General features: G+C 36.1%; 1 protein-coding gene across 4 annotated transcripts in view; it reads left to right on the top strand.

The window, feature by feature from the left end:
• SREK1 (splicing regulatory glutamic acid and lysine rich protein 1) overlaps nt 1-12,698 on the top strand; it is a 50,912-nt gene extending 38,214 nt beyond the window's left edge. For 3 of the 4 annotated variants that reach the window (XM_080679822.1, XM_080679825.1, XM_080679824.1), the window contains 3 exons: nt 4,685-4,780; nt 9,279-9,423; nt 10,521-12,698. In XM_080679822.1, coding sequence (XP_080535948.1) covers nt 4,685-4,780; nt 9,279-9,423; nt 10,521-10,670 — 391 coding nt within the window. In that variant the 3' untranslated portion in view covers nt 10,671-12,698. The remainder of the gene's footprint in view (nt 1-4,684; nt 4,781-9,278; nt 9,424-10,520) is intronic. The other variant, XM_080679823.1, reaches the window with a different exon arrangement.
• The last annotated feature ends 826 nt before the right edge of the window (nt 12,699-13,524 follow it).

The following is a 13,524-nucleotide window of genomic DNA, read 5'->3' as shown; positions in this document are numbered from 1 at the left end:
CCACATATGAGTGAAGTCATAGGTTCTTGACTTTTTCTGTCTGACTTATTTCACTTATCATGATATTCCCAAGGTCCATCCATGTTGTCGCAAATGGCAGTATTGCATTTTATGGCCGAGTAGTATTCCGTTGTATATTTGTACCACATCTTTGTCCAGTCATCTAGCAAAGGACAGTTGGACATCACATCACACCTATTAGGTTGGGTATTATCAACAAGACAAGTAATAACAAGTGTTAGAGAGGTTGTGGAGAAAAGGAACCCTCATTCACTGCTGGTGGGAATGTAAACTGAAAGTTTCTCAAAAAAAATGAAGCATAGATCCAGTAACTCTTCTGGATTTCTACCACCAAAATTTAAAAACATTTATTCCCAAAGATATATGTACCCCTATGTTTATTGCAGCATTATCACAGTAGCCAAGATATGGAAAAGTGGAAAGGCCTTTTAAAAATTTAAATATAGAAGAATTGACCTCTTAGACTTACGTATTTCTTTGGAGTGGTGTAAGCTTTATGTGAAATGATTTCTGAAGTTGCAGTGTTAGTGCTTTTTCATCGAAATTAGTTTTTACTGCACTATTTTGTTGAATGCATGAACGTTTACATTTTTAGTTTTGTCAGTTTTAAGGTTTTGCTTTTTTCTTAGGACTGTTCCCTTAATCTATTAATAAGTACTCTGCCACCAGGTGGAGTAGGTTGCCATAGTAACAGCAGCAAAATGAGGACCTTCATTGATTCAAGATTATGTAAACCTACATTCCATTATTCCGGATGATACCGTGGCTATAAATAAATAGAAGGTCTTAACTTGTGTTAAGCTATTTATTAAAATACATGTTTTTAGCAAGCTTTAAAGGTATTTTAAGCATAATTTTTCATAGGAAATAATTTCATAAACAGGAATGTCTTTTTCTTTCTAAATTCTTTTAAAAAATATATTTTTATTGATTTCAGAGAGGGAGAGAGAGAGAGAAACATCAATGATGAGAGAGAAGTATCGATCAGCCATCTTTTGCATGCCCCCTACTAATGATCAAGCACGCAACCCGGGCATGTGTGCTGACTGGGAACCAAACGGTGACCTCCTGGTTTTATTCTTAATGCTAGTCTTTGTTTAGATAATACAAGATAATTCAAGCATTTGAGTGTTTTTACTATATGCCATATTTTATGTCTCAGCAATTTTTCATGGCTAACCTTATTTAATCTTCAAAATAAGTCTATGAGAAGATTATTATCTTGGTTGTAAAACATGAGGAAATTGAAGGTTAGAGGAAATTTTCCATCTACTTTGTACTTTAGTATCAGAAGTACAGTAGCCCTTTCTCTTTTTAGAAATTAAGTTTACTTGAGAATTCTCTAACTAGTTCTTGGCTACTTGCTTTAAGAAAACTTGATTAAGAAGTATAGAGTTGAAAGCAACACTTTATGTTAAAATGAGCTTAAAATAAGCTGGTAATATTTTAGCGCATTGAACCAAAACTGAAGAATTAATTTAACCTCATTTACTGTGGGTATCGTTGATCCCTGCAACTGCATGTTTATGACACAGTGATTTTAATGGTTCTGTGTCACATATTCTTTTGTGTTTATGTAATTGTTTAGATATCGCTCTTCACAACACCAAATAATGTTTTTGATGCCATTTAGTTGAATTTGCTTTTTCTTATGACTATGAATGAAATGTTTAATTTTTTCTTGGCCCATTTTAAAGTCGCTTGATATTTAAGAAAGTGCACATGTTCACATTCAGTGCTAAATATATTCCTAAATAAACGCTGGGTCTGGAAAATAAATGCTGTTTAGAATGTTTCATACTTTCAGAGGAGCTTGGTGAAGAGATACAATTTCTCAATTTTTAGCATTTTTCTGCTTTTTAATTGCTCTGTTTAGTAAATGGGGGAAACATTTCAACTGCTCAGAAAAATAGTCTACGTAATATTTTTATTTCCAATATTCTACTTTTTAAAAGAAAATTTTGATATATAAAAACTTATTTTTTAAATCCTCACCCAAGGATAAGTTTTTATTGCTTTGAGAGAGGGAAAGAGAAACATCTATTGGTTGCCTCTCCCACACCCCCCACAACCAGGAATTGTACCCACAACCTACATATGTGCCCCCAATGGGAATCTGACGTACAACCTTTTTGGTGCAGGGACGATGTTCCAACCAACTGAGCCATCCGGCAGGGGCAATGTTTAAAAACCTTTTAATGTTTAAAAGTTAACTATCAATAGACCAAGAAAGGGAAGGAGAAAATATTTATTGAGTACTTATTATGTGCCAAACTCTATGCTTGGTACTTTACTGGTATTCTAAATCCTCGTAGCAACACTGTAAGGCTTGAGTTATTTCCATTTTCCAGTTGTAAAAACAGGTTCAGGTTAAAAGCAACATGGACCCCAGTTGTGCGGCTGGTAAGGTGTGTAACTAAAATTTAAATCCAATTCTAACCAACTGCAGTTCTTCCTACTAGAGCTCCCCACTTCTTTTTCAACTATTTGGTATTCTAGATTGCTGTCTATTCAGCCTTAGCTCTTACCATCAATTGGTAGTTATTAGATATCCACCTGTACATAGTACTTCCTGAACAAACAGTCACACTGATCAAAAGGGAGCCCGTTTTGTGTATACTTAAAGACTGGAATACACAGATGTTCTCAAGTTATGGAAAAAGTGCTTTGGGTTCTTGTGCTGAGCTGTTACCAAATAGCATTGATTTAATGGAATATAGTTATCTAATTTCTTCAGTCAGAAGTATAATTTTGGGGTATCCTGGAAATAAAGTTGGGTAATGGAGGAGAGAGCTTCAGGTAGAGTTGGAATTGATTTATTTGTGTTCTCAAAATTTTTAAGCTCTTTTGGTCTTAATATCTATATACCACATCTAAAACATTATTTAGGTTTTTATTTTATAAATGAAAACATAGAATGCTTCATTAACCTAGAATCAATTTACTGAGGTGTTAAGAACAATTTGAATTCTAGAAGGTTGATTTCTTTTAGCTATATGGCCAATGGCCACTAATTATCAGAACTCCTTGTGAGTTAGTTGGATACATTAGTCATTTAATAACTATATCTCATATCTCATTCTTGAATTATGGACATCTTGAAATTTATTGTTTCTAAGTTGACCTTACTAATGAAGTAATTTAGAATATTCATATTTGCTAATATGTTAAGCAAAATAATTTTTAATAACAAACACAATCTTAGTAATTATTTTTTACTTTGTCATATTTAAATCCATGGTTTTAAGTATTTTACTTATCTCTAAGCAACTCTGCACTCAATTTTAAATGAACAGAACAACAGTAATGAAATGGTAGGAGATGGGAGGGCAAAGCATAAGATGAGTTAATGTAAATACTTCTGGAAAGTTCACATTTTGCAAGCCAACTTATTTTTCTTGAAAAAGGTATGTTAGTGACCTTATTACAAAATAATCCACAGTGGGGCAGCAAGGAGCTAGATGCATGACAAAGGATCTGATAAGCAAAACATATTTTAGGTGCTAAGGAAGAACATATCTAACTTGAGAGAATCTGAAACATCCATTAATATTTTTTTTCAACTCAAGAAATTATTGTTCAAATAAACAAGATGAGTTGGAGGTCCTATACCCTTTCTAATATGAAATGTTAGATCTTCTTATTAATCTGTAAGATTTATGGTTCATAATTTGACCTGCACTAAAATTGGATAATAGAACATGCTCATAAGGATCATGTGCTTAAACTGGCTTCCAAAGAATACTGGTCACTTGAGAGCATTAAGGACTCTTCTGCTTTTGTGTATTTGAATTGCCCTTTATTTACTAGAGGCCTGGTGCATGAAATTCGTGCACTGGGGGAGGGGGAGAGGGAGTCCCTCAGCCTGGTCTGCGCCCTCTCGCGGTCCAGGAGCCCTCAGGGGATGTCCAACTGATGGCTTAGGCCTGCTCCCTTAGCTCTGCCGCGGATGCAGGAGAGGCTCCCACCACCATGGCTGCACTTGCCAGCCGCAAGCCTGGCTTCTGGCTGAGCGGTGCTCCCCCTGTGGGAGTGCACTGATGACTAGGGGACAGCTCCTGTGTTGAGCGTCTGCCCCCTGGTGGTCAGTGCACATCATAGGGACCAGTCGTTCGAAGTTCAGTCGATTTGCATATTAGCCTTTTTATTATATAGGATTTAAAAAATCTTCATTGTTGAAAGTATTACACATGTCCCTTTCTCTCCCCCACGCCCCCATTAATCCTCTCCAGCTTGCCCCACTCCAGGCCTTAACCACCCTATTGTCTGTGTCCATGGGTTATGCATATATGCATACAAATCCTTTGGTTGATTATCTCCTACCCACCCACCCACCCAACCTTCCTGGCCTTCTCTCTGAGATTCTGCATTATGTTCCATGCTTCCATGTCTCTGGATCCACTCCATTCATCAGTTTATTTTGTTAATTAGATTCCACATAGGAGGTCATGTGATACTTGTCTTTTTCTGACTGGCTTATTTCACTTAGCATGATACTCTAGATCCCTCCATGCTGTTTCAAAGGGTAAGAGATTCTTCTCTTTTCCTGATGCATAGTATTCCATGGTATAAATGTACCACACCTTTTTTATCCACTCGTCTACTGATACGAATTGCACTTTATTTAAATTGCTGTTATAAATGGCATATCTTTGACTTTCAGGGAAAGGCGAAGGAGGCGGAGCAGGAGTTCTTCTAGATCCCCAAGAACATCAAAAACCATAAAAAGGAAATCTTCTAGGTCTCCATCCCCTAGGAGGTAGGTTGAAAGTATGTGCCCATATTAAGGAGGAAGCAGGGGGACAATTTTCTTTTCAGCCTATTTTTAAAACTTTATATTTTTGAATGAGTTATATGTAATACATTTGCATGGTTCAGAAATCAAAACCGTATAAAAAGTTATACAGTGATAGGTCTTAATTTTCACCTATGTGCCCATCTACTCTGTTCCCATAAGTAATGACTATTCATTTTTTGTATACCCTTTCAATTTCATATACACATACAAGGTGAGGATATGTAGTTATTTTCATTTTTCTAATAAAAGAGGCAGTATAAAATATACACTGTTGTGCACTTGCTTTTTTCACTTCACAACCAGATCTTTCCATATTTGTCAGAGAGTGCTGCTTTATTCATTTTTACAACTGCATGGACTTCTGTTGTATGATAGTACCTTAGTTTATTTAACCATCCTGCGGTAGAATGGGCTTTCTTAATTTTTCTGTTCTAAATTATACAATATTGTAATGAATCGCTTTGGACTTAATTCATTTTGTAATGTGTAAGTATGTAGGAAAAATTTCCAGAAATGGTAATGTTGGGTCAGAGGATTGTGTTTGTAATTTTGAGAGTTTTCTATATTGCCTTTCATACGGGACAGCACCCTGTACTTTAGCTGTGCATGAGAGTGCTTATTTCCCTTCAGCTGTAACAGGTTATGTAATCAAGGTTGTAGGTTTTTGCCCACTTAATTGATGAGTAATGGTACCATCATAGTAATTTTAGTTGCATTTCTCTTAAGAATAAAAGTGATCAGCTCTATATTTGAAGGCATTTTCTGTGAATTGTCTATATATTTTGCCAGTTTTCCTATGGAGTCTGTTTTTTAATATTTTCAGAAGCCTTTTCTGTATTGGTGAGACTATTCTTTAGTGATTTGATTTCAAGTATCTTTCCTAGTTTAAAAACTTACCCTTCTAAGTTATTATTTCTAGATTGACCACCCTTACTAATGAGGTAATTTAGAGTATATAATTTTGCTAATATGTTAAGCAAGATAGTTTTTAATAATTATTCAGTAACTGTTTTTTACTTTGTCATATTTAAATCTCAGCTTTTAAATATAAATGTTTTTTATTTTTATGTAACTTAATTTTTTCTATTTAACTTCTAGATTTTATCATACATTTAGAAAGGTCTTTTCCTATTCCAAGGTTATGATAGAATTCCCTCATTGTTTCTTCTTCTACTTTTATGGTTTTATTTTTACATTTATATCTTTGATCCATTAGGAGTTTATCCAAATGTACCATCCAATTTTATTTTGTTTTTCCAAATGCTTCACTGTTGTCCTAATACCATTCATCAAAAACTCAATTTTTCTAATACTAAATGCTTTTATTATGTACTAAGTTTTTCTATTTGGGTTTATTTTTGGGCCTTCTAGGCCAGCGATTTTTATCTTTTTTCACCTCATGGCACACATAAACTAATTACTAAAATTCTGCGCCACACTAAAAAATACATTTTTTACTGATGAGACAAAAAAAAAAAAAGTATAGTTTTATTTCAGTCATATAGGATGACTATTGTGTTGTGTTGGTTGTCATTTTTTAATTTGACAGTCTAAGGGAAAAAAGGTTGGTGCCTCTGACTAGTCAGGTATTGCATGTTTTAAAAATTCTTGCGGCACATGGTTGAAAATCACTGTTCTGTGCTGTTGGATTGGTTTGACTGATGGTTTTAATTATTCAGATTACATAGTATTTCTTAATAGCTAATAAGGCCTATTCTTCCCCACAGTCCCCATGGCTCTTTTTTTGAGCTTTTCTGACCCTGCTTGCATGTCTATTTTTCCCTTTGAACATAAGAGTCAGTTGTCTAGATTCTAGAAATAAAACCTATTGATGATTTGTATTACAGTTATATTACATTTATTAGAGAAAATTTATAAGTAGCTTTATTAATACGTAAGACTTTATAAAGATGAATCTTTCTATTCAGGCACATAGTATATCTTTCTGCTTATTCAGGCCATCTTTAGTGTTTTTTTAGTGTTCGTTTCATACAGATTTTATGTATTTTCTAAATTCTTACACATATTTTACTTTTATTGCTTTTGTTAATGAGGTCTTTTCTTTCATTACATTATCTAATTGGAGGTTGGGTTTGATTTTTGTTTATTTTTTCATTCCTTTATTGGTAAGTCATAGTTTTTTAGTCGGTTTTCTAGGTTTAGGAAAGAGAAATTGATAAAAGGCTTTGCCAGAGTGTAAGGAGCATGTTCCCAGCAGGGGTATTTTGTTTATTTGCTTGTAGGCTATTGTTTTTAGGTGAGAATACTGAAAGACATAGGATATTATAAAGGTAGCCATATTTTTATGGGGGAAAAAAAACTTTGCTTATAAAAGTCAAGACTTCTCTCAGTTTTGAATTCAGATTAGATAAAAAGATATATTCACAAAGTGTCATTGTCTTCCCTATTCCTTTAACCTTACTCCCCTCCATCCTCTGTAAGAGATTATTTTATCCTTCCTTTCTTTTTGCAAAATTGAGCAAGTACATATATATTTGATTTTCTCCCTTTTTTCACAAAGGACAGTAATATATACACCGAGAGAGAGAGAGAGAGAGAGAGAGAGAGAGTGTGTGTGTGTGTGTATGTATGTATATATGGTCAGTGACTGTACCCAACCCCACCTTCACCCAAGTTACTTTTAAAACAATGAGAAATAATTCACTTACAATAAAATCCATCCTTTTATATGTGGAATTAAGTGTTTTTAATATGCTTACAATGTTCTGTAACCATCACTACTACTCAATTCTAGAACATTTTTTTGCTCATTTTTAAGAAAGCCCATACCCATTAGCAATTACTCCACATATATCTACACTAATAAAAGGAAACATACAAATTGACGGTACCTCTGCTACACCCATCAGCCATGCCCACCAGCTAATCAGGAGCGAGTATGCAAATTAACCCAACCAAGATGGCGGTGGCCACGGAGCTGGAGCAAGCAGGTAGCTTGGGTTGCCCCCGGCGATGGAGGAAGCCAAGCTTCCCGCCCGCCCTGGCTGGCCCTGGCCTCCACTCAAGGCTACAAAGTTTCAATTATAGAAGATAAATAAATCCCAGATACCTGCTTCCAGCTGGCCCTGGCCTCCGCTCAAGGAGGTGCTGAAAAAAAAGAAAAAAAGGAGGGGCTGGGAGCTTGGGTTGCCAGGGGGCGTGGCCAGTCTACAAACAGCCCTCAGCCCCTCACACAGGCTGGCCACACCCCCATGGGGTGAGAGTCCCCGCAGGTGGGCTTGGCCAGCCTGCAAACAGCCCATAGCCCCTCACCCAGGCTGGCCACGCCCCCCCCTAGTGGGGACCCTCACCCCATGGGGGCATGGCTGGCCTGCAAACCACCATAGGCCCCTCGCCCAGGCCGCCCCACACCTCAAGGGAACCCCCACCCTGATCCGGGACACCCTTCAGGGCAAACCAGCCAGCCCCCACCCATGCACCAGGCCTCTATCTATACTAATAAAAGGGTAATATGTTAATTAGACTGAGAGACCTTCCAGGAGACCTTCTGGATGTTCTTCTGGACAAAGCCATGGTGGCGGTGCTGAGGTAGAGGCAGAGGCCAAGAGGGGAGGGCAGTTGTGGGTGATAAGGCCAGGATGGGATAGCAGTTGTGAGTGATCAGGCTGGTGGGGCACGGGGCTGTTGGGGGTAAGCAGACAAGCAGGGGGGCCAGTTGGGGGCGAGCAGGCCATCAGTGAGGGTCAGTTGGAGGTGATCGGGACAGCAGGTGGGGGGCAGTTTGGAGTGAGCAGGCCAGCAGGGGGGCAGTTGGGGGTGAGCAAGGCCGGCAGGCAGGCAGGTGAGCGGTTAGGAACCAGCAGTCCCGGATTGCGAGAGGGATGTCCGACTGCCACTTTAGGTCCGATCCCTGTAAACCAGCAGTAGGACATCCTTCAAGGGGTCCCAGATTGGAGAGGGTGCAGGCTGGGCTGAGGGACACCCCCCCACACACACACTCCCTGTGCATGAATTTCGTGCACCGGGCCTCTAGAGTGTGTGTGTGTATTTGGTTTCATTTTATCCTAATTATAGTAGCTAAATAAACTCACAAATGTTTCAGAACTAATAAATTGACAATACTAAATTGTGTTTTATGTGAACACCTGGCTGGTGGACTGAAAGGTTGTTGTTTCAATTCCTGGTCAGGGGCATGCAGGAGGCAGCCGATCAATGTTGCGCTCTTACATCGATGTTCCACTCTTCTTCCTTTCTCTCTCTAACAATCAGTAAAAGCTATTCTTAAAGTAAAAGTTAAATTAAAAAAATGTTAATTGGCATGTGGGTAGAGTAGGTGGTCATTTATGTAGAGTAGGTTTCATTTATGTTACTTGATCAAACTAGGTTACTGATAAGCTTATTTACAGTGCTTTAGTGTTAAGTAAGAACATTTCGTCAACAAAATAGCTGGTCTTTCATTTCTTAGATGTTAACTGACATATTATCAATATTCTTATAGCAGAAATAAGAAAGATAAAAAGAGAGAAAAAGAAAGGGACCATATTAGTGAAAGAAGAGAGAGAGAACGTTCAACCTCTACAAGAAAGAATTCTAATGACAAAGATGGGAAAGAAAAATTGGAGAAGAACAATACTTCACTTAAAGTAAGCAATGGACACTCAATGTTTTGACTTTTAATAATTAATAATTGAGATTGTTCTTTATTGCATAGAAGTAGTTTTAGGCCAAAAGGTTCTTGAGGGCAATAGTGTCTTGTATGTTTTTTGTATTCTTTTCGTATTTGTTAAATTGACAGTCTTTTTAAGACTAAATTTTGAAGGGATAGATAGATAAGAGCTAGTTAAAATTTAAACAATCACATTATCTTTTTTAGAGAATCATGGAATGGCTTAAGAAAAATTTTAGACTATTTACGGTACATGTAACAAATGTATTTGATATTTATATTCAGATTTCTACTTGATGCCATTTTCCTCAGTATATTTGTTTCAACAAATTTTGATAGATGTTCTGTCATTATTGGTTTTGTAATATATACTGAAATTAGGTTTTTGAATTAGATAATTAATGGAAAACCAAATTCTACCAAGTAACTTTTTGGGATGAATATTTTAAGAACTTAATGAATTGTGTTGTATTGGTATAATTTGTATTTGAACATAATGAGTTCTGGAGCTTTTATCATACAGTTTTATTTACTCACATACTGATAGAAGTTTATCATTGTCAATAACATGCATTTCTTGAGCACTTACTATGTGCCAAGCACTATTCCCCATGTTCTCATTTAATTCTTCCTTAAGCTGAGGGCAAAAGGTGGATGTTCTTGAACAGTCTTTGGAGGAATAGTGACTTGCTTTTCTACATTCCCTTACTTTTGCTTCCTTGGTTTCCAGATTACAAATCTATCCTGGTGTCTTTGCGAACTATTTTACTCTTTCCACAGGTCTGTCACACTTTTTGAAGTCAGTGAACAACACTTACTGAACACTTCTTTAGAACTTCTGTTTATCTATTTTTTTTCTAATTTAATTTCCATGGATTGCCCATCTTTTATGAGAAGTGCAAAAGACATGGATACATGTTTGCATAACCTATTTATATGACATGGTAATGGGAGAAAATAACCCAGTTTTATTAATTCACAATACATAAAATTACATATTTTAGCCATGAGCAGATGTAGTAACAGGCAACTCTTGAGAAAAATACTAAATGTATCCCTTAATATTCATTGTAGGAGAAGGAGCACAATAAAGAACCAGAATCAGGTGTGGGCAAAGAAGCAGATGACAAGGACGCACCAAGGACTGAGGAAAACCAAGTACAGCAAAATGGGAATTGTCAGCCAAATGAAGAAAACCTCTCTACCAAAACAGAAGCCGTATAAGACTGACAAGTGCACCTCTAAATGCGCGCTGGAGTAAAATCCAAAGCTTTTAATTACTCTTAACAAGATGTTAATAATGAAGAATCCATTTGAGCATAAAGAGAAAAGCTAACAGCTTTTCTAGTTGTTGGGTGGCTTTGTGGCCATCTTGTTAGTGAGTAAGAAAAGAAAGCATGGACATCATGAAGATAACTGATATTACCCAAACTCATCTTCTAAAATCTGTGCATTTCCATGGTGGCTGACACACTTGTCCTGTGGTTTGTTAGTGTTTGCCAAGAACCATTATAAATAAATGGGACATCAAAGATCCAAATTTGTACTCTTCACAAAGACTGGAGATAAACATTGGAGGCTCTTTTAAAAAGTGTTAGTTACTGAATTTTGTATTGTTTTACTTTTTTTTAAATTTCACTATATACAGATTGATGATGTGCTTGAAATCGGTGCAAATATATACCCACCCTTGTAAGTGCAGAATATGTAAGAAGTTTTAACACTTAACTCCACAGGATTTATAGTGATTGTGTTAAATTCTCACTATTGTGTTTCTTTTTCTCACTGTTTAGGACATCAGTTTTTCTTTACAATACTTTTACAGATTCAAATTCCTTAAATAAGTGGATTAAAAAACAACTGACAATGCATGCTACTACTGTTCTCTTTCAAAAGGACGAACAACTGTGTTGAATACTAATAATAATGTATTAGCATTCAGTGTTTAGAATCATTGGGTTTTCCCACAAAGTAAGCACTTCTTTTTTAACTTTCTTGACACTTCCAAGCTTATTATGAATAATATTGTAGTGTGTATTGTCAGCGGTAGATGGCAAAGGTGTCATTATAAAAAGAAAACTTGGGTTTTCAAAATGGGCTATGGGAGCACAAGCTGAAGCTTTAGTGCCTTCTACAATGTGGTATACTGTTTTCTAGAATTTTATATGTACTAGACATTCTCAGCTCATACGGAATTTAGATGGATATTCCATTCACTCCCATAGAGAAGTGTGCAAGTGATATGTCAAAAGAGCTTCTTTCTTAGTTCACCTAATATGAGAGGGAAGTCCTCTTTTCAAGAATGACTTTTAGAGCTTAAAACAACAGTGCAGTTTTGGGACCATCAGTTTTATACTGTGATCATTGAAAATGAAGCATGTTCTTAATTTACTTAAAGCAAATCCTTTAGTTGTCTACATGGGATGGCCTTAATTATTACCTCTCAATCATCTTCTCATAAATGATGTGCAGAAATTGAAGTTAAAGGAGGTTGTTTTATGTTTAAGGATTTGTTTACTTGATTTAAAATATAGGTCATCCATCATTCTTAGGTTCACTTTTTGTAGAAAGTATGCAAGCAGTAAAATGACAACATTGCTAATATTTCCCCACCACCCTAAAACATAACTCATAGTTTCAGAACTCTTCATTATTGTTATATTTCCAAAAAAGGTATACCTTTTAATTAGCATATTATTGAAAAATCAAGTATAATTATTTTAATACAATCTAATACAATCAAATTACTCAGTTGCCTTACCTCACGGGAAGAGTTACTTATAGATTTCAAAGCTGGGTAGCACATCAGTTATTTGGTTTCAACTTGCTTTTTCTTTTAAGGTTAATACTATTGAAACTTAAGTATTGGGTGGGGAATGGAAAGAATTGCCCTTAGTGCAAATAATGAAGCCTGGTTTGATTGTGAAGCTGCTTAATTCCTCTTCATGTGTCCAGAATTACTGTGGTATTTTTTTCCCTTTTTGTCACTGTGTACATTAAATTTTTTGAAAATGCTTTACTATGTAAAGTATAGATGGTCATTTTAATCCTTTAACCACATACGGTTGGCTGGTAAACAGCTTATTCTGATACAAGAATGCTTGTATGGTGACTATGGAAAGATCGTGAAGGAGTACGTATGTCTTGCATCAACAGCTGTCTTATTTATGATATGTAAGTAGAATAGAGCAAATGTTTGACTCTGTTATTTTTAGTACAATTTCTTAATAAAGCTAAGTATTTTAGAGGAAAGTATTTGTTATGCATTTCAAAACAGCATCTTAGTTTTATTTCGTTATTTTTTTAGTTTCCATAGAAATTGTTTTGACATGGAGGGTGCATGTTTGGTGTGGTGTCTATAAAACAATCATTTAAAGTTTGAGTGTTTTCTTGTATTCTGGACTCTACTAAATGTTTGTTATGTTATAATTAGCATATTTAATTTGGGTCCTGCTACTTATTTTTCTTGCCTATATTTATTCAGCTTTAAAATAATGAAAGACTGATTTATAAAAGTTAGGCTATAAGTAGGAATACAAGAGATCTGGAGAAAGTGAAATAATTTTCTTAAATTAGAGCTTATGTAAGGAAAGCGTCCTAGGTCTATAGATACTAGTGTGTGTGTGTGTGTGTGTGTGTGTGTGTGTGTGTGTGTGTGTGTGAGTGAGAGAGAGAGAGAGAGAGAGAGGGAGAGAGAGAGAGGGAGAGAGAGAGCATGTGCGCGCGAGGGGGGGGGGGTTCTCCTTGTTCACGCATGACAGCTGAAATGTTTCCATTTGTTTATTATTTTTTCAAGGAATTTGTTTTTTTCTTTAAGATTATTCTTGTTCATCCCAGGTAGAGGTTGTCAGAAAAACTTGAGGTAAGGCCAAGATGACAGCCATTTTATACTTGAAAGCTCCTGTAAATATCTTTTTTCGTTTGATCATATGGAGAGTACATACACTCTGTTCTTTAAATTGTAATTGCTCTTCATCATTCTGGACAAATTCTGTTGGTCCTCTTGTTCTTTCTGTCCAGCACTGCACACTGAAATGGTAATAATATAAGATGGCTCTTCATAAGGCAGAGCCAGTTT

The sequence above is a fragment of the Plecotus auritus genome, assembly GCF_963455305.1.
Source record: "Plecotus auritus genome assembly, chromosome: 7".
Lineage (NCBI taxonomy): Eukaryota > Metazoa > Chordata > Mammalia > Chiroptera > Vespertilionidae > Plecotus > Plecotus auritus.
This window is presented reverse-complemented; position numbering and strand designations above follow the sequence as displayed.